Source organism: Lampetra planeri, chromosome 45, assembly GCF_965212315.1.
Source record: "Lampetra planeri chromosome 45, kcLamPlan1.2.h2, whole genome shotgun sequence".
Lineage (NCBI taxonomy): Eukaryota > Metazoa > Chordata > Hyperoartia > Petromyzontiformes > Petromyzontidae > Lampetra > Lampetra planeri.
The window spans coordinates 3,001,220-3,026,151 of record NC_136151.1 but is presented as its reverse complement, the minus strand read 5'-3'; the positions used below and the strand labels follow the sequence as shown (position 1 = coordinate 3,026,151).

The window sequence follows — 24,932 nt, the reverse complement described above, 5'->3', positions numbered from 1 at the left end:
TACAAAGGGGTTTACTTTCCAACATACAACCGGTGTGCTGAAGTAATAATTAATTGGCACATTTTTTACATGGAAAGCCCTTTCTAGTTGGCTCTGTCGAGTGGTAGTGATGCTGGTTAGCCACACATTTATATTTACACGATGTAACCTAATATATATTCATCATTATGGATAATATTGGTTGTGAAAGCCCACTACGTGTTAAATTCGATGCCTCTTTGTGACTCTGTTGGTGTCTGTGTGAGTTTATGTTGATGGTCATGGCGGTGGTGGTGATGGTGGTCATGGTGAAGATGGTGGTGATGGTGGTGTCAATGGTGGTGGTGTTGATGGGTGGTGGTGATCGTGGTGTAGATGGTACTAGCAATAATAGTGGTGGTGGGTGATGATGGTCATGATGGTAGTGATGATGGTGGTGACTGTGATGATGTTGCCCCTCTACTTCTCTCTGTTTACCCATTCAATCTCCACCTCCTCCTACCGACCTCAGAATCGCCGACACAAGCAACTGGACCTCAGGACTCTATGGCGTCTCCTCTTCCAAACCCACTCTTTGCCTACCTCCTCCTCACCCTCCTCCTCCTCACCATCCGACTCACACAGGCTGAAACGTTTAAGAAGACAGGTGAGCAGGAGGTAGGGAGGAGGAAGTAGGCAGGAGGTGGGGGACGATGCCAACCCTATTTGCAAGTGATAACGAGATTCTCACTTGTAACTTTCATCAGCAGTTGGTTAAGACCAGGCCACTGCGGGTATAAATGGGGGTCCTAGGTGGACACCCACCATTGCAGTGGAAGAATGACAAGCGCATGTGACAGATGACAAGGCAATAGTCAGTGGGCACATCAGCTCCATGGTAGGTCCTGATGTCAAGGACATTGGCCCACATTTGCTGTTTCATAACAATGTAGTCCAGCAAATGTTCTTGCTTGAAAGCAGCGTGCATCCACAATTTTGTGTTGATGCGCCAATGCTGGAGCAGTGTGTGTGGTAATTACAAGCCCATGGGCTGCACAGATGTCTAGCAGCCTCCGTTAATATTGAGCTGATCTGGCCAATACCTTTCAATCACTCCAGTCCAGTTGCTTGTGGTCCAGGTAGTTGTGATGATGTCACCCAATGCATCCACACACTCACTCATTCATTAAATATGCTAAATCACTCTTCGTATTTTTTTTGGAAATGGCATATAACAAACACCACTCACATACCCACTAACATACTTACTCACTCGCTCAAATATCCACATACCCACACACATGCCCAAGCACGCGTCCACTTACGTCTGCAAATTAGTTTCCTCTATCCTGTTCCCCAAGTAAGAGTGATCTCTACCACTCATCACAACACCCCGTCCCCCACTCACTTGCCCGCCCACCTCCACCCAACCCTACCCCACCTCACCTACCTCCACCCACCTGCCCGTCCACCTCCACCCAACCCAACCCAACTCAACCCCACCCCACCCACCCTATTCATGCGAATGGGATCGCCTACCTCTGTGCTCGTGGTCCGGTCTCACGGGAAAGTCCAATGACCAGAATAGCTGCGCAAGATCGGGGGAGATTTTTGGAAATCCCCTGAACGTTTCTCAGCATGTGTGCATCTTTTTACTGAGGCGCCAGATGAGAAGTGGTGGGTAAGTGAGTGAGAGGGCTGAGATTGAGTGAGATTTGGGTTTTTTATTCTCGTGTGGCTGATGGAATGTGTCAAATAATAGCACTTTTATTGAGATTCCTAGCCTACATGTGGTAGTTTACTCATTCTCAGAGTGTCTATGGGTCTCCATGCGAGTCTATTAATTTCTGTATGAGTCTATGGCTCGCAATGCCAGTCTATCCATCTGAACGTGAGTTTGTGAGTCTATGGCTTTCCATGTGAGTCTCTATGTCTGTGTGCGTCAGGTTGTCTCCGTGCGAGTCGGTGTGTCTCCATGTCAGTTTGCCTGTCTCTGTGCGAGTCTCTGCGAGTCTGAGGGTCCCCGTGCGAGTCTGTGGATCTCTGTGCGAGTCTATGGGTATCTCTGTTCGTCTATGGGTCCTTATGTGAGTTAATAGGTCTCGTTTTAAGTCTGTGTCCCTATGTGAGTCGAGGGTCTTTGTGCGAGTCTCGGAGTTACTATGTAACTCTACAGGTCTCTATGTGAGTCTGGATCTCAACGTGAGTCTATGAGTGTCATGCTTGTCTCAGGGAATCGATGTAAGTCGCTTTGTATCTATGTGAGTCTTGGGGTATGTTTGTGAGTGTATGGGCCTCGATTTACATCTATCAGTCACTATTTACGTCTATTGGTCTCCGTTGTCAGTCAATGAATCTCTATGTGAATATTTGCGTCTCTGCGTGAGTCTATGGATTTCAATGTGAGTCTGTGGACCCTCAATTTAAATCTATGGGACTGTGTGAGTCTGTGGATATCTGTACGAGTCCGTGGGTCTCTGTACGAGTCTACGGGACTGTGTGTCGGTGGGGGTATTTGTGAGTCTCTGTGTGAGTCTCTGTGCGAGTCAAGAGGTATCTCTGTGGGACTATGGGGGTATGTGTGGGTCTGTGGGTCTCTTTGTGAGTCTATGTTTATGGTCATGATGGAGGTGATGGTGATGGCGATCGTGGTGTTGATGGTGATGATGTTGCATCGCTATGTATCTCTTCACAGTAAACCCATGATATTTACAAAGGGGTTAGATTGCGTTATTATAAGTGTCGCAACCCTCCACCACCCTACACGGCCAATCAGTAAAAATGTGTCACGTTAACAAAACGCCAATTAGTTACTTCTTTAGCCCACTGGAGTGTTTGAAGAGTGAATCCACAACATTTAGAATTTGAGTACGCCATTTCGCTGGTAATTACATTCAGCATCTTCGGGCGACTTGCCAGAATAATGAAGCCACCCACCTGCTTCCGGTCTTAAATAGTGCAAGATGACGTCATAAACGCTGAACCTCATCAAGTTTCGAGATCAGAAGCGGAGGTGGGGGGATATTGCAATTATTTAATAGATCAGTAATCAGCCACTTAGCGTGTGACTCCTCTATAAGGAATTGCAATACGTATTGTGTATTACTTAATAATACGCGTCCAGGCTGCGCTGAGTTTGTAGCTATCACAGCGGTTTAAATTCTTTGTATTCTTCTGAATTTCGATTAATTCTCTAATTAGTCTTGGCCAGTAATAATTAGTTTTGCAGAACACTTCAACGTTATCAAAATCAATTGAATATCCTTGTTGGCAAGCATGCTCTGCCACTGCTGACAGCTGTGTTTGAGATAATTTAATGTTCATTTAGTGTTATTTTAGTCTTATGCTGTTACCTCCCGTCTGTCCTTAATAGCATTTACTGCAAAAGCAACTGATCCGATATACACCTTCTAATTTGTCAGCAACTCCCGAGATATATGGTATTTTAATTGTTTTGATAATCTGATCACTTTCATCAATATTGTTGTTCGGTCTTGGTTTGTCATTCAATGCTCTTTTAATTTGAGCATTATTGTAGACATTCAATCGTAGTGCTATTTTTAACATGTTTAATCTCACTGCTAAGACTTTCACCATCTGACACTGTTTTTGCCTGATGTATGAGCGTCTTGATGAGAGAGGATTTCTGTGCTGGGTGATGATGCAAATCTGCATTTAGATAGGCATCAGTGTGCGTTCACTTTCGGTAGACAATGTGTGTTATTTTAACATTTTGACTACGTCCAAGCTAAAAATCCAGGAAGGGGAGTGTGTTGTTCACCTCCATTTCTATGGTGAACTGGATGGCCGGATTTTGAGCACTGAGATGATTTAAAAATACCTAAAACCTGACTCCCAAAACCATCCATTCCAGAAGAATTCCCTCATTAAACTCTACACCATAGAGCTCGATGTATCTCCGACAATCACCTAGCCAGTGAACTGGAACATGTACACCAAGCTCTCAAGTCGAATGGATATTCAGACTATACAATCCATAAAGCAATCAGCCCAAATGTTGGGAAATAACCATCTGAGGACTCAATCAAAGCCATCACCTTGCCATACATAGCAGTAGTCACCAAAAAGATTTCGAAAATCATGAGCAAACACAACATCCAGGTCGATTTAACGCAATACGTAAAATTTGTGATCTGATACCATCTGTGAAGGATGAGATCCTTGACATGCAATACCCCGGCCTCTACAAACTAATCTGTGTGTGCGGCAGTAGTTACATTGGGGAAACTAAGCGACATGTCTCGGACCGTGTTCGTGAGCATAATGCAGATCTGAAACACGGTAGGACAAATACTTTGGTTTTGGCTGATCATTGTTTTAATGCGGTTGGCTCTTACGAAATCGATTTCTCTAAGACGAAGGTACTTTACAAGCCCACTAGCTATCAACAAAGATTCATTCATGACGCCATCCATATATACAGACATAGACACAATTTCAACTGAGAGGATGGGTACAAACTCAGCATTCACTGGAAAGACGTTATCAACCAGTTTAAGTCATAACTGGCCGTGATGTTTCCATTTTATCACTCTCCAAGGCTCACCAGTTTTTTATCCCACACATTAACATTAGCTTCTTCGCTCATGCTGCACTCTCCAAGGTTCACCGTATTTTAATCTCTCACATGAACATAACCTTATCCGCCCATGCTGCCTCAGGGCTCCTGTGCCCCGCCCACTCCGTTCTGACACTTTGGCTACGCCCATTTTAAACCTTTACACAAAGTTTGAATTTAGAGGCTTACCCCCATTTTTTTCTCCACCTGATGATGATTTCTTGTGTTGCGATAAAAACGTCATAGTGTTTTATAACAAAATTTAACCTATCTATGTGATTTTAACGAAAGACCCAAATAATTTTAATATCTTTAATCACATTCACAAGATGTTGTGAATTTCTTATACATTTAGATGTCCTACCGATGTAGGGCTGTATTTGGTTACATATTTTGCTAATTTATACGTGCCAGAGTCTATTGTGGGTAGTAATGGGATACCGATTTTATGAATCTTTGGTAGCCCATACAATCTTGGTGATTTAACCAGCGACATGATTTCTGTCCTTTCTAAAGGCCTTTACTTTGTCATTGCCCCACGCACAATTCCAGTAGATGAGATAATTGCCGAGGTGGAATCAGCAGTAAGACATCTTCCACATAACAAGGCAGATAAGACTGGACACGAGGTTGCCAAAATAATTTAGAAGAGCTAAATACCAAAAATAAATATTAGCTTTGGCGAAGCAATAGCCTTAAGAGAGATTCGATTAAATAAAGAAATTCAAATTCTGGCAGCTGATAAAGGCCGCAGTACTGTAGTGATGTCCCGAACAGATTATGATAATAAAATTAAATATTTACTGGAGGAAGATATATATTAAAATTAAACGAGATCCAAACAATACTTTATAACGAATACTTCTGCAATCATTGCAAATGCATTAATCCCCAAGACTGAGTAATGCCAAATTAAGCCACGGGCGTCAAAACCAACAAGATTATATGGGCTACCAAAGATTCATAACATCGGTATCCCATTACGACCCAAAGTAAGTACAATAGGCTCTGCCACGTAGAAAAAAGCTAAATATGTAACTAAACAAATACAGCCCTACATCGGGAGGACATCTTCACTAATAAGACATTCAGAACATCTTGTGAATGTGATTAAAGATATTAATCTTAACCCTAATGATATTCTGGTGAGTTTTGATGTAATTTCTCTATTCACTAACGTTAAAGTTAATGAGTCACTTAAATTACTTGATACACTAGTAAATAAGACAGGTTTACCAGAAGATATTCCAAAACTAGCTGACTATTGTCTAAATAACACTTATTTCTTATGGAGTGGTGACTTCTTTAAATAAAAGGAAGGAGCAGCAATGGGCTCTCCTTTGTCTCCTGCTTTAGCAAATCTGTACATGGAAAACTTTAAACAAAAGCACTTGCCTCAAGTACATTAAAACCATCTTTTTGGTTTAGATATGTCGATGACACTTTGATCGTCTGGCCAAATGCTCAAGATACACTAAATGCATTTTTAAATCATCTCAATGCACAAAACCCGCCTATCCAGTTCACCATGGAAATGGAGGTGAACAACACACCCCCCTTCCTGTATATTTTGCTTGGAGGCAGTCAAAATGATAAAATAACACACAGCGTCTACCGAAAGGGAACGCACACTGATGCCTATCTGAATGCAGATTCGCATCATCACCCAGCACACAAATCATCTCTCATCAAGACGCTCATACATCGGACAAAAACAGTGTCAGATGGTGAAAGTCACATTGGGGATTGTGGTGTTGTTGAAAACTTTTGGGAACTCTTTGCTGCACTTTCCGTCATTCATACAGAGTGCACGTGGGTTTGCAGTGCCGCACGGACCGTGCATCATGCATCTCGTGACAATCTCACGCAGTCGTGGATGGTCCCGCGTTGGAATTTCGGCGCACACAAACTGGTTGATCTGTTCGGCAGTTGTCCTGAGCTCGCAGAGTCACCAAAATGTGGGCGTGCGGAAGACCCTGCTTCTGGAACTCGATGGTGTAGACGTGCGCCTTTGATTCTCCAAGCACGCCGTGTTTGGTCAGATCATCGATCAGAGCATCCAACTTGATTTTGAATACACGCGCTACCAAGTCGGGTCGATTTGATGGCTACTCGCCCCGTCGAAGGTTGTCGGTGATATCTGGCAAGCTTGGAGTTGCGGTAAATGTTATGAAGAGGTGTGCACCCCATTTCGCAAAGATCGACATTGCATCGAAGAATCGCTCGCGCATGTTTCTCGGCGATCCCTCGAAGCTCGAATGGAGGATGACTGCAACGCCAGCTGCAATGTTTGCGTTTTGGGCTAAGTTTGCGACGTGGTCTGCGAGACCTTGGTACTGCTGTGCTCGCAATCGCTGTTTATTTTGGCGGTTGTAGTTGAGATTGTTTGCCTCGACTTGCAGGTACGAATCCACCAACCATTGTTGAGTCAGCTTTCATGACTGGATTGAAGTTGTCTTGAATTGCCGTTAGAGCTGCTTTCCACTGAAGCATGCTGACATTGTTCCGAACTCTATTCAGATGTGCTCCCTCGTAAGTTTCGCACTGCCAGTTCGGTTTCCATCCGGCCTCGCCGTACGGATACAGAATCGTGTACGTCATGGGATCCATGTTGGGACTCAAAATATTGAGGTTGATGAACTGCTGATTGAGATTCTGTGGATTCCTCGGGTAGATGCGAATGTCACGCTCGAATGGCGGCTCACCATCCTTGTTGACGAAGACCGTCGCGACTTCGTTTGATGTTGGTGCGTTGTATCGTCGTTGATTTGACTGATGATCACGTGTCAGCACCATGCTGACCAACGGAATGAGATGTGCGGTGATATGTCTGGCCGTGGACCTTGAAGACATATGGGCCTTGTCCTGGCAAATCGACGATCTTCGCTCCCATCGACGCGAAGGAAACTGCGCTGTTGTAGGATTGTATGTGATCGCGGAAGTGAGCGTGATTCGGATGAGTTTGGTCAGTCAGCAATGCGTGGAGAAACTCAGGATATTCCAGCTCAACTCCTTTGATATCCTTTTGATTTGTCAACTTTAATTTGCCCTTACGGCAGCACGAAGTGAATTTCCGATCAACAGGGCGTTCTAAGATGAAGTTCCTCGAGCTGCAGAACTGGCAGATGATGTTCATTGGACTGCAATTGTGCGCCTCTACTCGAGTGTTGTCGAAATGTATTGCTTCATTGCAGAACGCTTGTCTCTGACGCTCTGTAACTAAGCGCTGACTCTGAACGAAAGCTGCACGCCGCGACTGCGATTGTTCATGAGTTTCAGCCGCGATTCGAAGTCAATGGACTGCGGCATCTGCTTCACGCCGCGACTGGGATTGCTCAGCAGTTTGTCGATTGATGTAACAATGTTGAGATTGACAATGTGCTGCACGAATTCTCTCGAGCAACTCCAGCCTTTCGACGCTTTTTTGCGAGGGGATCTTCGTCCACGTCCATAATTTGTTACTGAAAGTGAAAACATCTTTAAGGAACATTATGAAGGCAAATAGAGAAAGAAGAGTGGGCCGCCTCTCCTTGGCATCTCCTCGCTCTTCTCTCTCTCTCGCAAGCGTTTATCATATGCTTCACACAAATATAGATAAAGTAGTGCGCTTAGCAACGTAATCGAACGTCTTTCCCTGCGACTTGTTGATTAAGATAGCGTATGCGGGGAGAATGGCCATTGTCGTGGTCGCAAAACAAATGGCAAAGTGGTGTCGGTTGGGGCCAAGTCGATTCTGGGAATCAACACCGAATCGCCTCTTCTACAGATCGATTCTAACGTAATCGAACGTCTGTCCGTGCGCCTCTGTCGTTCACACCTATGCGCCCTCTGCATGAAAACGATGGGAAGTGCAGCGTTCATCACATAAAGATAGGCATTTATATGTATAGATACGCAATGCATATTGCAATTCCTTATAGAGGAATCACATTCTAAGTGGCTGATTACTGATCTATTACATAATTGCAAAACCCCCCCACCTCCACCTCTGATCTCGAAACCTGATGGGGTTCAACAATGATGACATTATCCTGCACTATTTAAGACCGGAAGCAGGTGGATGACTTCACTATTCTGCTAAATCGCTCGAAGATGCTGGATGTAATTACCAGCGAAACATCGTACTCAAATTTAAAATGTTGTCAATTCACTCTTCAAACAAACCGGTGGGCTGAAGAAGTAACTAATTGGCAATTTGTTAACGTGACACATTTTTTACTGATTGGCCATGTCGGGTGGTGGAGGGTTGCAACACATTTATAATAACGCGATCTAACCCTAAATCCTTTATTATGAATAATACTGGTCGCGAAAGCCAACGTGTTAAATTTACAAAGGGGTTTACTTTCCAACATACAACCAGTGTGCTGAAGTAGTAATAAATTGGCACATTTTTTTATGTGGAAAGCCCTTTCTAGTTGGCTCTGTCGAGTGGTAGTGATGCTGGTTAGCCACACATTTATATTTACACGATCTAACCTAATATATATTTATCATTATGGATAATATTGGTTGTGAAAGCCCACTCCATGTTAAATTCGATGCCTCTTTGTGACTCTGTTGGTGTCTGTGTGAGTTTATGTTGATGGTCATGGCGGTGGTGGTGATGATGGTCCTGATGATGATGATGGTCATGGTGATGGTGAAGATGGTGGTGATGGTGGTGTTTATGGTGGTGGTGTTGATGGGTGGTGGTGATCGTGGTGTAGATGGTACTAGCAATGATAGTGGTGGTGGGTGATGATGGTCATGATGGTAGTGATGATGGCGGTGACTGTGATGATGTTGCCCCTCTACTTCTCTCTGTTTACCCATTCAATCTCCACCTCCTCCTACCGACCTCAGAATCGCCGACACAAGCAACTGGACCTCAGGACTCCATGGCGTCCCCTCTTCCAAACCCACTCCTTGCCTACCTCCTCCTCACCCTCTTCCTCCTCACCATCCGACTCACACATGCCGAAACGTTTAAGAAGACAGGTGAGCAGGAGGTAGGGAGGAGGAAGTAGGCAGGAGGTGGGGATCGATGCCAACCCTATTTGCAAGTGATAACGAGATTCTCACTTGTAACTTTCATCAGCAGTTGGCTAAGACTAGGCCACTGCGGGTATAAATGGGGGTCCTAGGTGGACACCCACCATTGCAGTGGAAAAATGACAAGCGCATGTGACAGATGACAAGACAATGGTCAGTGGGCAGATCAGCTCCATGGTAGGTCCTGATGTCAAGGACATTGGCCCACATTTGCTGTTCCATAACAATGTCGTCCAGCAAATATTCTTACTTGGAAGCAGCGTGCATCCACAATTTTGTGTTGATGCGCCAATGCTGGAGCAGTGTTTGTGGTAATTACAAGCCCATGGGCTGCACAGATGTCTAGCAGCATCCATACATATTGAGCTGATCTGGCCAATACCTTTCAACCACTCCAGTCCAGTTGCTTGTGGTCCAGGTAGTTGTGATGATGTCACCCAATGCATCCACACACTCACTCAGGCATTCACCCACTCAGACACTCATCTACTCACTCACCCACTGACTCATTCACCCACTTACTCACTCTCCAACTCTCTCACACACTCACCCAGTCACTCATTTACTCACTCACTCACACATTCATTCACCCATTCACTCGCTCACCCACTCACTATTTCGCTCACTCACGTACCTACTAATCCACTCACTTACCCACTCACTCCTTCAGCCACCAAAACACTCGCCAACGCATCTACCAACTCATCCACACCTTCACTCACCCACCAACTCACAGGAGTTGGCTACTTCTTCCTACGCCAGACTGAACCCAGTAAATTCCTGTCGTGCTTTTGCAGGTGGCCCTAATGATGTGGAGGTGGAAAGGAAGTGTGGATTCTCACTCAAGACCATTCACGGTCAGATAACAGCCTGTGTGCGTCTTTGTTTGTGTGCGAGTGTGTCTGTGTGTGCGAGTTGGGAGTGGTAGTGCAGCGTTAGCGTGCTGCTCTACGAAGCTGGCGACCGGAGTTCGATTCCCGCTCACAGCACAAGACAAATGACGATTATCTGAAGCAGCCGTGGGCCTCCCCTCGGTCAACCCAACCTCAAATGAGTACCTGATGCGATGTGTAAACATAGCCACTGCGGAGATAAAAAGTTGGCCGGGCGTGGTGCTGGTCAAACACCTCCTCGGTTCTATGCTGTCCTTCACAGATGTTTCCTCATAGTACTTGCCTTGACAGTCTGTTAAGGCTATATGTGGGATATTTGTAATTGTCTATGATTGTCTGTGTGTGTCCAGCTCCGGTTTGACATCAGGCAGCATTTTTTTATCGGCTGTGTAATGCTGTGTGGAAGCTACCTAATCTGTCACTCCACACGAAGCTTTGGGTCTTCTCGGACAAAGTTATGCCCCCTCCTTCTCTATGCTTGTGAAATGTGGACCCGTCGAATGGAACATCTGCGCCAGTTAGAAACAACCAGGCCAGCCTGTCTACGATCTATTCTGGGTTTGACCAGGCTGGATTGTGTGAGGAGCTCACAAGTCCTTGAAAGATCAGGACACATTCCCATCGGTGAGCTCCTCCGGCAGGCAAGGCTGCCTTGGCTGGGTCATGTAGCCAGCATGCCGAACCACCACATATCCAAGCAGTCTCTGTTTGGCCGGACAGAGGGGGGTAAACGGGCATGACACAGGCTGGAGAAGACATAGACTGATGTGGTATGGGAGGAAGTGGAGCTGAGTGGACTTGCCGAAGACTGACACCAGCAGTGTCAAGATTGGCCTCTATGGGGAGGCTCATGAAGGACACTACTGGTCAATTGGAAGCAGTCGCCCTCCAACAACAATGGAGGGCAGAGGAGCAACGCTCACAATAACGCGTGGAGTGGCTAAAATGCTGAAAGTTGGCACAGTCGGGGGCACAGCTGGTACATCTACCAGTCATCTCAGTCGGTCAACCCATTGCACCTGGGTTTGTCCTGTGACCTCCTGTCAGTGAGCCTTTGATACTTCACGTGGCCTCAAAGTGCACCTGGCCTAGCACAGGCGTCATAGTGACATCATCATTACCTAGTGTCGAATGGCAGGTATTGATGTCTGTGTGTAGCTACTCACTGTGAGTGGCTGGCTTATGTGCCCATCTATTGAGATCTCTCAAGCAAACTGCTGAGGGAAGGTGGTGTTTGTCTAAAGACTGCCCTATAGGACATCATTATAATGGTGTGGATCGCAGGACGGCTTCCACAGGATTGGAAGGATGCATTTGTGGTCCCCCTCTTTGAGACGGAAGACCGCACTCGATCTAACAACTACCAGGGCATCTCCCTCAGTGTGAGGCCAGGAAAGGTCCTGACAAGAATTATTCAACATCGGCCCCTTGCCAGGCAGGCTGAGGAGAGACTTGTGGAGCCCCAATGTGGTTTCAGACTGGGGAAGTCCAACATGCATGCCATATTCTCTGTCTGTCTGCTACAGCAGAGGTGTAAGGAATTATAATAGAACCTACATCTCTGCTGTATTAACCTGGTCAAGGCCTATGATACCATCAATAGGCCAGGGCTCTGTGTTGTTCTTTGCATTTTCGGGGTCCTATAACTCTCATCAAAATCATTAAGGACCTTCATAATGAGAATAGGGTTTCCCCTTTTTTCTGCCAACAAAACAGGTGTTAAGATGTTAAAACACCTAATTGAAACCGTTTACAAGGAACCATGTCTGCATTAAACACAATACTTGTGGTCAGAATGCAAACAAAAACATACTCTGATAATATATACATTGTCTTTGAAACTGATTGATCCACACCAGAGACAGCTTTCTTCGGAGCCTAGTCTCAAAGGTGTTAGACCAGAGGACGCGTCTTAACACCTGTAATCAGTCCCATAAAAACTAAGCAAATATGATCAATGGTGGCCCCTGCAATGTATAGAACCGCATTGATCCATCCGGTATTTGGTTTTTGAGTCTAATCTGATCTGCACTCCACTCTGTCAACCTCTCTGTCAACTTCTCTATGATTTTCTCTATGATCTACTCTGTAATGCACTTTTCGGTCTGTAATCCACTCACTGATCTGTTCTGATCTATTTTGTGAGCCACTCACTGATCTACTCTGTGATCTGCTCTCTGATCCATTTTGTGGTCCCCTCTGTGATTTGCTCTCTGGTTTGGTTGAATGCAGACTGCAAATACCAGAAGTGCCAGGAGGCTTCGACCATCTGTGCAGCAATGACTCCTGGGGATCAGCCCGTCGATTCCACAGGCGAGTGGCCATGGGGACCGTGGTCAAGATGTATTCACTGATGGATGAAGCTCTACCCCCTGATGATGATAACACTGTGTAACAAAAAAAATAGTTCCTGGGTAGTAAATGTTATTTGCTAATTGCTTATGCCTCAAAAGTATAGAAAATGGTTATTATTTCCCACAAACTTTGCTTTTGTGACCAGGACAGTGATATTTTGAAATATACCTATTTTCGATTAGAAAACCTGTGCATTTGTGTATTTCGTTCACATAAAGTCCTGGTCACAAAACTAAGGTTTGTGGGGAATAATAGCCATTTTCTATACTTATTAGGCAAAAGCAATTAAAAAATAACACTTATTACCCAGGAACAAAAATTGTGTTACATAGTGTAATGATAGATGTTTACAATGGTAATGTATGTATGTTGAATGGTGATATTAAGAAGCGATGATAAAGTGATTAGCACCGCACCGCGCTACGAACCTGGGAGAGACCCAAGTTTTATTCCCACTCAGAGCCACCACCAATGATCATCTGAACCCTTCTTGGGCATTCTCAAAGTCGCCTCAGCCTCAAATGAGTACCTTGCCTGGTGTGTATTAAACATCAGTACTGGGGAGATAAAAGCGGCTGGGCGTAGTGCTGGCCACCCACACCCTCGTGTGTTGTGCTGGCCTCATAGGTGCTATTCGTTAACATAACTTGTCTTGTCGCAACAGCCTGTGTGGATTATAAGGGGGTGGGGGGAGCTTTGTCTTGTGATATTGAAACTACTGGTGTTTTATCAGCGGTGGCCAACCCATAAGCGTGGAGGGTACGCATGCTTAATGCGCCATTGGTGGCGGATGCTTGAACACGGCTTAGTTACGCAGAACCGTATACCGTCATTGGCAAAACGGTTATAAGTAATATTATACGTGGATAATCGAAACCGTGATTGGCAAGGGATTGCTGTATATATGAATGTGTACAGTTGATCATCGATTATTCAGCATGCGATTATACGGCTTCCAACATTATTCGATGGTCCTGGACTGATCCTGAGAAAGCGGGAAAACCGCTCTAAAGGCTGTTAATGAGTCCAGCGATCGGCACCATATGCGTGACAAAAAAATATATATGCTGGATTTCAGGATCAAATATTATTTGCAGTACATTATACACTTCATACAAAAACGTAGAAAATTAAAATACTACACGTACGTACATTTTTCATGACTAATAACTCCAACAATAAAAACAGAAAATAAACAGTGCGACACGGCTAAAAGTGCATGTTATTCACTGGTCTAAAGGCTGAATCGGCCCGGCGATCGTCAAACACGTGTTGTTGAAACAAAAGTGTACGCACATGACCCATGCAGAGTCTTAGAGATTGGAGTGTTATGGTACAGTAAACACGGTAACTTTTTCCAGGATGATATTTATTCGTGTCTATTTATGTTGTTTATTTTAGCCAATTTCACGTAGTAAACAAATAAAAAACATACACAACACCTAAAACATGATGTTATCCAAGAATGTCCAAAAATAAGCTTTTAAAAATAACGTTTAGTGATTATCTAGCGTTTTTTTTTATCCAGCGCCCCCTTACCACCGAAGTATATATTGACAGTTTTTGGCACAACACGGGACACATTCATTATTCTTCGCTACTACTGTGATAGCGTATTCGACGTTATGCCCCTTTGATAGAGCTACATGTGGTGGATTAAAGAACTGCATGCGGCTTTCGAGACGCCAGTTTCCCTTCACTGTTCCATATGATGATGATGTTGATCATAATGTATGTGATACGGGTGATCCTGGATCACAGTGCTGATGCTGATGATGCTGTTGTGACTGTGCAGACTGTCAGATCGAGCGCTGCATGAAAGAGAAGAAGAAATGTGAAGAGAAACTGAATAAATACCTCTCTGAGGAGGAGAGTGAGTGCAGCAATCGAGCAGTAACCGCTAACCCTTAATCCTAACCAATAACCCACTAACCCTAACCACTATCCCGAACAGATAATAACTAACCATTACCACAAACCTATAATCGTTAACCAAGAACATTAAATCCAACCGTTAACCCCTAACCCCTATCCTGTAAACCGAACAGTTAACCCATAACTATTAACCACTAACCTTAACCCCAACTGTTAACCACTAACCATAGCCCCAATCGTTAACCACTATCCCATAACTGTTAACTATGAACCCATAACCATTAACGAATAACTATAACTGTTTAACCACTAACTGTTAACCACGAACCTTAACCATCAACCACTAACTCTTAAGAGCTAACCCGAACCATTAACCACGACCCCCCACCATTAGCCACAAACTCTAGCCCCTACACTCATCTTTAACTCCTACCCCTGACTGCTAACACTCAGCTTTCATCCCAACTCTAATATCTCTCCCCGAACACTAATCTCTTAATAGGTGGGAGTACCCACATTTCCCTCCACTCATCAAACTCACTGTGATTTTAGCTGTGATCAGGCTGAGTGTGGCCGGCATGGGTACAGTGAGGTTCCTATAATTAAAGACTCGGATTTAGTAGGGTTCATATCATTAGGACGTGGGTTCAGTGAAGTTCTTAACATTAGGATGATATATTATCTTCTTCTTCTTCCAGCGACAAGGCAAGTATGTGCAAATCACCCTTCAAGTTTAAGTCTGTGAGCCATGCAATAGCTTCAGGAGTAGCCACGACTAATACTGCTCAGTCCGCCGGAGAGAGCTGGCGTAGGATGCAGATCTTCACAATGCAAGGTTTCATTGTTTGGTTATGATGCCCGCAGTCACACTGTGTGGGTTGTCTCTCATTCTCCACTTGTGGAAGGAGCTGTGGCGCAGCGACCAGCCGCTGTTCTGAAGCGGTTGATGGAGCACCATAGTTTTCTTGGTGGGAGATGGTAGCCTTCGTGACCCACCTGTTAAGTGCCTCATTGCACGACGAATACCATCATTTTGGCCTTTTTTCAATTTCAACTGTGTAAATCACTTCCAAAGAACGGTCTTTTAATTGTCAAATTATCGTTATTTGGCTGCGTTTCTGTCATTAAGGACGTGGATTTTGTGGGGTGTATTTTATTAAGGACATGGATTTTGTGGGGTAGCCCCCCACGTTGTATGCAGGAAGCACATGTTCACCTTGTGGGGTTGATGCACGGCCCCTACCGGGCCTCGTGTCTCTGTTCCCTCCCACAGAATGTGAGGGCGATGCATTCAACGATGTGGATATGAATTGCTTGCTGAAGTTCCGCACATCATTGGACCAAATCACAGGTGCAGAGATACAAGGAGCAGGCGCTAGCAATGCTGTATAGTAGCACAGTATCTGTCTTGTGTAGTAGGACAGTGTCCATCTTGTGTAGTAGGGCTGTGTTCATTTTGTGTAGGAGGGCAGTGTCCGTCTTGTTAAACATAAGGCCATGTTAATTCAGCCATGAACAGTGTGTTGTATGGTTTCCACCTGTGCCGTGTATCTGTGATGTTGTGCTTGCGTGTGTGTGCGTGCATGCATGCGTACGTTGTTCTCGTGAGTGAGAAATCGCTTACATCTGAATGTAAACAGCAATACTGGGGAAACCAAGGTAGCTGGGCAGGCATAATTCTAGCCACACCACCCCCTTCATGTGCCTTCCCGGCCCCCATTAAGTGCTGATGCTAGCGGACAGCAATTGCCTCACACAAACTGTTAGAGGCTACATGGGGGAGTTTTGTCTCTGTCTCTGTGTGGATCTAGACAGAGACAAGCTGGTCTCAACCGCCCCTACGATATCATGGAAATTTACACACAGTAACCCTGCGTAATTTCTGTAGTAGGGATTAAAAAACGGGACATATCTAATAATTATTATAATTTACTGGTTCATCCAGGAAAACCAAAATGAGTAGGATTATTTTTCAGGAGGGTCCTGCGGTTCTGCATTGGGTTTTAATTCTAATATTTTTCCAACCAATCGATTATCAGTTGTGTTTACTATTCATATGGGGGGTGAAAGGGAGTTGCACACGGATAAAACTCATGGTGATAAGGGTGATGATGTTGTTGTTGGGGTTTGCAGAGTGCAAGAGGGACGGGTATCTGCTGAACAGGACAGTCTGCTTCAAGGAGGAGTGGTCGCGTAGAATTACTGCTTATGGTCAGAACCCCTAAAATTAACCCCTTAACTCAACCCCTAATCTTTGACCGTTACCCCTAATCTCTAACCCCTACCCATAATCTCTAACCCCTACCGCTAATCTCTAACCCCTACCTCTAATCTCTAACCACTAACCTCTAACCCCTAATCTCTAACCCCTACCCCTGATCTCTAACCCCTAACCTCTAACCCCTACCCCTAACCTCTAACCCCTACCCCTAACCTCTAACCCCTAACCGCTACCCCTAATCTCTAACCCCTACCACTAACCTATAACCCCTACCACTAATCTCTAACCCCTACCACTAATCTATAACCCCTACCACTAATCTCCAACCCCTACCACTAATCTCTAACCCCTACCACTAATATCTAACCACTAACACGGTGTTGGTCTCCTTGATTCTGCCAGCCACAAGCGAGCTCAAGGCATTCAAGATCTCCTCTAAGGCTCAACGTGAGTTGTGGTGATGGTGGTGCACGACAATGGCCATCGCTAGCTCTCACCCACACACATACATTCCACCATCACCATATTGCAAGCACCTATGAAGGCTGGTACGGCACACGAGGGGGTGGGTGGCCTGCACTACGCCCAGCCTACCTGGTGGCGATGTTTACACACCACACCAGGTAGTTATTTGAGGCTAAGTCGACATAGGCGAGGCCCAGGACCAGTTCAGATAATCGTAAACGGTGTTGACCATGAGCGGGAATTGAACTCGGGTGGCCGAGTTCGTGGTGCAGTGCGCTAACTGCGATCATTTATCATCTCTAACTCTCACCTGCACAAACACATTGCACAATCACCACGCCGGTCCAACGTTGACCCAACTGTTCCAAACCACATATAAACTAAACTAATTAAAGTCCACTGAGCTATATAGCTCTTTTTCTGAAGTGCCATGGCCACGAATGATAGCTCAACAAAGAGGTGTGTTATGTGGAAATGGATAGCAGCTAAATACCTATTCTTAGGTTTTTTCGGTAAAGTCACGTGACTTTACCGGTAAAGTCACGTGACTTTACAAAAAAAACCTAAGGATATGAATCCTTGCAGTCACGAAAGCTTCAAATCTAGAATCAGCTAAATACTCTAAATGGATATTTCTAAATCGGGAGGGAACAACCAGCGGACCCAGAGAAAACTCCACGCGACTATGGGGAGAACAGGCATACTCCAATACCAATGTTGGGCCAATGTTGGGCCAACGTTGGGGCAACGGTTCCAACAATTTGCTCACTGATCGCACGGCTTGAAACTGACCAATCTGTCTCTTCTCCCCACGCCTCCATCCCCGGGGAACTCAGAGTGTGCATACAACAAGTGCTTCGATAACGTGAAGACCTGCCTGCACGAGCATCACACCGAGCTAGCCGTCAACCCAGGTAGAGGGGGACCCTCTCTCTATATCTCTCCCTCCACCACCACCACTGCCACAATCACCGCCACCATCACCTCCAGCACCACCACTGCCACCACTATCACAATAGCCAACATCACTACCCCAAGCACCTATCAAAGGCCGCCACTGCACATGAGTGGGAGGGTGACCAGCACCACGCCCGACCGCCTTTGTCTCCCCAATGGCGATGTTTAATACACACCATACCAGGTACTTATGTGAGGCTGAGTCGCCCTAAGGAAGGTCCAGGACCGATTCAGGTAATCTCACTGGTGATGGCCGTGAGTGGGATTTGAACTCGGGTCATTGGGTTCATAGCTCAGCGTGCTAACTCCCCACACTCATAACCTATACCAACACCTGCCATTCGCCACTAAGTGATGGTGACGTGACCATTGTGCCTGTGCGAGGCCAACTGCACTTGGAGGCCACGTGAAGTTTTTAAGGCTTGCTGACAGGTGATGGAACAGACCCAGGTTCCATGGGTTGACTGACTTGAGATGACTGGCAGATGCGCCCCCTACTGTGCCGTCTGATCACTCCAGCCCAGGTGTCTGCGTCATGACCCACTTGGAAATTAAAGTAACCCAACAGGTTGACTATCAAGAGGAGACACTTTAACTAGCACTTGGGACGGTCTTGTTTGCATCCCTTCACTAATATTAATCTTCGGCGGGGGGCGTAAGCAACCACCACAACCATTCCTCCCCCATACACGGACACGACTACACGTACGCAGATACACAAACACATAGGCGCGAAGACACAAAAAATACATGGATACAAATATCCCAGATACTGTAACACTACTGCCACCGCTGCCACCAATATCGCAGCCACCACCACCACTATCATCACCAACCAGTCAACCCGCAACAACATGCAAACAACGGTTGTGACGTCGTACGCAGCAACGGCATGCGACACAGAGTGGGGAAGATGGAGTAGCAGGGGGTGCGTGGTTTGTGGAGGGCGGCGGGATAGTGAGGTGTGAGGTATGAGAGGGAGGAGTGGCGTCGGTATCAGATGTCATAACCCGACTACCCGGAAACTCTGTGTTCGAGCGGGTGACCATGGACTGTGTCTCTCTCCTCCACAGCCTCGAAGCGTCGGTTCGAGTTGGACCACTGCGCCTACGTGGCCGTCGACTTCCCCCACGGTGAGACTCTCCGTCTTTGTGGCTTGCTCCTCCCTTGCCTTGCGCTAATAAAGACTTCGCTGCAGTCATCAATGATTCTCGCTTTAACATGTACTGATTTTTCGCTTTAACATTTGAACCTCATGGCGGGACCCCGGGGTCCCATAAGCCCCCGGCTCTCACGCAAACAATTATAATGTAAACAAAAACTTTGCTCTTTTTCAGCAATGGGTTTGAAGGATGGTGGCAAGTGTTGTCTTGTTGAACTGTGCCTTTAAAACTGAAAACTACTTCCTGCAGTACCTCTATTTAAATACACTATCGAAAAAATAATTTACACCCCTCTGTCAATCATTTTGTTTTTCAGTGTGGATTTGTGAACGCACTTTGTAAACAGTACGTAAAATAGTACGCGTTTTCAAAGTGCTGTTCATATTTTAACAAGCGTTTATACCAATGTTACTCTGCAGAGTAGTGGGTCACCACTCCTCTTATCCGCATTGATACGAGCAGTATGTGGGGATTATGGCTTAACCGCAAAAAAAAACTATCTGCACAGATGCATACGGATAAGAGAAGTATTATCAAACAGGAATAATTTACGGTGCAACGCATCTCATATGTTAAACATCTGCAGATAATAGGATTGTCATCAATTGATCCTGGCTGCAGACATTGGTAGGTCACAATAATGAAGATAAGAGAGCAGTTTCACTGTATTATGCATACCGTTATGACAAATAAAGGACTTAAGTCGTGTAGGTAGTTTGAGCAGCTTTAGTTAAGACTTATGATCCTGCCCAAACCCGAGCATGGAGTGCATTCGCTTGTTCAGCTCTTCTGTGCATTCGTCCTCAATGCGCTAGGACGACATAACAACAGAATGATCCACGCCAGGTGGTTTTCGGCGTTTATGTGCGCGGTGGGACAGAGTCGCCAAAAATAAATAAGTTAATTACGATTTGGACTTTCGTTTATTCTAGACGCCAGGGTCCCCGCCATGAGGTTCATTTACTGATTATCGATGTATCAATGATGTGTAATAAAGTCAGCTATCACTATTCAGATCTCACCGCAATTAAGAAAATTATGCATGAGTTAGGAAAGAAGCACTCTGAATCCTGCTTAATCTAAACTCCTATAATATCAAAAAAATTGCAATCACAGTACCCATGCAAATATACTTACTCGTCAATCCATACTAAATGCTCATAAAAGCAGCTGCTATGCTGCGCACATGTGGGTTGTCTGCACGTCAGTCTCGATCTGCAGCTGGAGCATGCTACGGCCACGGTAGCCCAGCACGCTGCCTGGCAGCAGCCTTGGAAGTGATTTGGTGTGCGACCACCGTAGTTGTACACTCTCTAGAGGTCCCACGCTGTGCAGTAGCCTGCACGTGACTCCGCTCAGACTCCGAGCCTCTTCACCTCATACAATGTCAGTCACATGACAACAAATTATTTTTCCAGCCTATAGCTTGGACAATATTTCATGCACACTCGATATTTGTGTATAACTCAAGTCTTAACTTGGAAAAGTTGCTTTATACTACCATGGACGTTCTTCCAACAATTCCCTGATACCTCTTAGCTTATCACAGTATTATATAGAAAATTCCTTCGCACAACAATAGCATGAGGAATTCTGTATAAGGTTCCTTGCTAACAAATATTCTTCTCAACATTTTTCCTCAACCACGTAACTTATCACACCTCTTAGCTTAGTAGAGCACAAGTGCTTGAAATCCTTGACTCTGCAAGTGACTCAAAATTAAGAAAAATGTAAAATTAAACATTCAGCGATCCTTAGAGTCTGACTTAGCAGGAACTCAACTCTATTGCCAGTCACGAGGGCAAATCTCGGAGTCTGCCTTTACAAAGAATATGATTTTTGTATACTGTTATGTAGGAATGTTTTGCTTATTTCATTAATTCATTGTGACACATCAAAAGTCCATAGCTCCTCCCACCTATGAATATGTGGTGCATCCATCGGGTCAGCCTTAATTCATCCCTGGTTCTGACTGCAGGCATCCTGGCACCCGATGTTATAAGCTCTATTATACTCCCTCCCTCCAGAGGTCATCCCAAGATTTGTGTGGACACAGACCCACTTAATTGCTCCTAGATGTGGTCTGTGTGTGTGTATCTGTAGCCATGTGTTTGTTGTGAAACGGGCGTTCCTCTCTAGGTGTTCGTGTATTGGTTCATCCCTTCTCCGAGTGAGCCCGGTTTGCCGAGTTTTTCGGACTTTCGGTATGTAGGGATTGCGCATATGTCTACAAGAAGCATTGGCATTAAAAATAGGCAATATGACTTTTAATATAAATGTTTGGTTAAAGGCATATATACAACAGTAACCAGTGGGTAAACAGAGATAAATAGATATGCCAGGGGCCATTTTGTTTGATGCAGTGGCCATTTTGTGTAGGGTATTGGAGTTCAAAACTATTTTTTTATTTGACCAGGTAAGGCTCACTGAGCTATGTAGCTCTTTTTCAGAAGCGACCTAGCCACAAATGATAGCTCATTGAACTGCCTTATGTGAAAATGTTTAGCAGCCAATTACTTTAGGTGCATGTTGATTCTAAATGTGGAGAGAAAAACTGGAGGAACCGGAGAAAAATCCACACGACCACGAGAAGAGAGACGAAAAATTCCAAATATACAGGTTTCAGGGTCGTAATTGGACCCACGACCTCCTTTATACCAGGAAAGGGAGTCAACATCTCGCCACCGTGGCGCCCATCTTGTTTGATGCAGTGCAGTGGCCATTTTGTGTAGGACATTGGCCATCTTGTGCAAAGTCGGTTTGTTGTCTGTTGTTTCAGAGTGCGAGAACATCATCAGCATCGCAGGATGTGCGGACAGCATTGCAACGTGCATCGAAGAACATCCTGACTACACCTTAATAGGTGAGTGGAGAGAGGGAGAGTCGCTCGTCACTTGAAAATTAGTTTTGACAGGTTACTGAGCTAGTTCTGACTTTAAATGTCATGTTAGTGCTGTGGAGGCAGGAGTTAGGGTTGGTGGATCACACACAGATGGGTTTGAAACTCCCTTCCCGTGGGTGGGTGTCAACGAGGAACCATACACTGGCTCTGCTAGAAGAAGTTTGCAGAAAAAAGTGCATGGATTAATCTTCTGTTCCAGCTCACTCCCTTCTACCCATTGGTGGCCATCGAGGGGGAGCTGTACCCCTGAGTGTGCCAGGAGAAGGCACACTCACTCGCAAAGTGTGTGGATTAATCTCCATCTGTTCCATCAGTGTGCGATAGAGTGTTGCCCCCCCCCCCCCCTCTCACATGCGTGGGTTATTGCCGGGCTTTCATATATAAGGTGTTATCAACCAGTTATGAAAAGGGGGATGGGCTTGGCTGGGTTGGGTTGGCTGCTGCCTTCTGCTACTCCTCTGTGGTTTCTCCCCACTTATATCCCTCTCTCTCTCTTTGAGAGCGATGAGCGAATACTTCACGGGGGCAGCGAGTTACACATTCAAATGATTTTTTATCAATAACTTCAATAATTCGTTAAATTATGAATGTCGTGGAATCACGAATCCATCACAAACACCTCTTTTTTGTCCCTCTCCTCCTCCACTGCCTGTGCAACAGCGATCATTGGAGGAGTGGTGGTCGCGGTGGTGGTGGTGGTGGCTGTCTTGTTCAAGTTCAGAAAAGAAATCAGTATGGCCACTCCACGTGCTCTGTCACTCAGATTCTGGCGCAAAACAATGCAATTACGATATTGGCGCGTGTGCATGCGTATATATGCGTATTTGCTTATGTACATGTGTATGCATGATTGTGTGTATGTGCGTATGTGCGTGTGTGCGTGTCAGTGTGTACACATGTGTCAGTGTGTAGATATATGTGTGCGTGCATGTACACGTGTGCGTGTGTGTGCGTTTAGCCCGCATTCCTAGCTACTGCATATCCAAACAGCTTCCATAGCTGAATAGTGGGGGCTAAACAAGCGTAGCAGAAGTATATGAAACTGAGTTAATTTGCTAATGACTGGTACCAGCAGTGTCAAGATCGGCTTCTGTGGACGAGGTTTGTGAAAAATGATTTTGGGAGTTTTTGCTGTAGGGCGATTGCCTCCAACGGAGGGCAGAGGAACAATGTTCACAACAATAAGTGGAGCACGGCTAACATGCAGAAAGTTGGCACAGTAAGGGGCATAGATGGTCCATCTGCCACTCATCTCAGTCAGTCAACCCATGACACCTGGTTCTGTCCTGTGACCTGCTACCAGCTGGGCTTCGACATTTCCCGTGGCCTCAAAATGCACCTGGCCTGGCAAAATGCCGTGATGACATCATCGCCACTTCGTGGCGATTGGCCGGTATTGTTGTTGTGGGGAGTGGTAGTACAAACCCGGCGAACCAAGTTCTATTCCCGCTCATGGCCACAACACCAGTGGCGATTTTCTGAATCAGGCCTGGGCCTTCCTTAGGTCAATTTAACCTCAAATTAGTAACAGAACCGAGGCAACCGAACAAAACTAAAGAGAGAAGGCCATAATAGTAGGTTTTTACCCTTTTAACTGGTACAAAACTGACACCTTTATTCAAGGCATCATGTTTGCAATGACCACAACACAAGTAGTCAAAAAAGCAAACAAAAAAAAGCAACTCTGATAAGGATAATAATATGCACTATCCTTATCAGAGTTGCTTCTTTTTGTTTGCTTTTTTGACTACTTGTGTTGTGGTCATTGCAAACATGATGCCTTGAATAAAGGTGTCAGTTTTGTACCAGTTAAAAGGGTAAAAACCTACTATTATATTTTGCCACTGGTAAAAGAGATCTCATAGAGAAGGCCATTTTAAAGAGATTGGTTTTCAAACCAGACTTAAATATATCTACAAACTCAGATTCTGTGATTTCAAGTGGTGTGGAGTTCCATGGTTTGAGTGACATACTAACAAAAGCCCATTCACCTAAAAAGTGCAACCTAGACCTGCAAGTGCTGAGCAGTATTTTCTTGTTGGAATATATACATTTATTAGTTCATGTAAGTAATGTAGGGTGAGCCCATTTAAAGCCTCATAAGCCAATGAAGAGATAAAAGGTATGGTGTAATGTGCTCACATAATGGCGTACATGTTGTTGTGACATCGCAGATGTCACTGTGTGGTGTCCCTAGAGAGGCACAGCATGCAATGCACTTACATCGTGGACATCACGTATGTAGTGAAATTGTGGATGTCACTTGGTAATGCCGGCGCTAGCGAGGCACGGCGTGCGATGTATTGCCATCGGGTGTAGTACCAGCCCTTTTTTAAATCCTTTATATTAAGTTCGCGTGCTTGCTTGCTTGCTTAGGACCGTGCAAATATTTCGGTCGTGTTTTAACCCACTTCCCGTGATCCAATCGAGCTGACATTTTCCACACCGACTCGTTGTGCCAGACAATTATTGTTCGTGAAAAAAAGTTCCCAAAATTTTACACTTTTTAGGCAAAAAAAATTATTTTACA

General features: G+C 45.1%; 1 protein-coding gene across 1 annotated transcript; it reads left to right on the top strand.

Annotated features, from left to right (window-relative positions):
* Window positions 1-1,517: 1,517 nt before the first annotated feature.
* LOC144733188 (uncharacterized) lies at window positions 1,518-23,401 on the top strand. The gene is made up of 13 exons (XM_078614981.1): window positions 1,518-1,639; window positions 9,383-9,517; window positions 10,369-10,428; window positions 12,697-12,777; window positions 14,615-14,692; window positions 15,968-16,045; window positions 16,828-16,905; window positions 17,318-17,362; window positions 18,217-18,294; window positions 19,411-19,470; window positions 22,280-22,363; window positions 23,063-23,278; window positions 23,361-23,401. The coding sequence occupies exons 2-13, from the start codon at window positions 9,418-9,420 to the stop codon at window positions 23,399-23,401; spliced, it is 999 nt and encodes a 332-aa protein (XP_078471107.1). The 5' UTR covers window positions 1,518-1,639; window positions 9,383-9,417.
* Window positions 23,402-24,932: the final 1,531 nt, after the last annotated feature.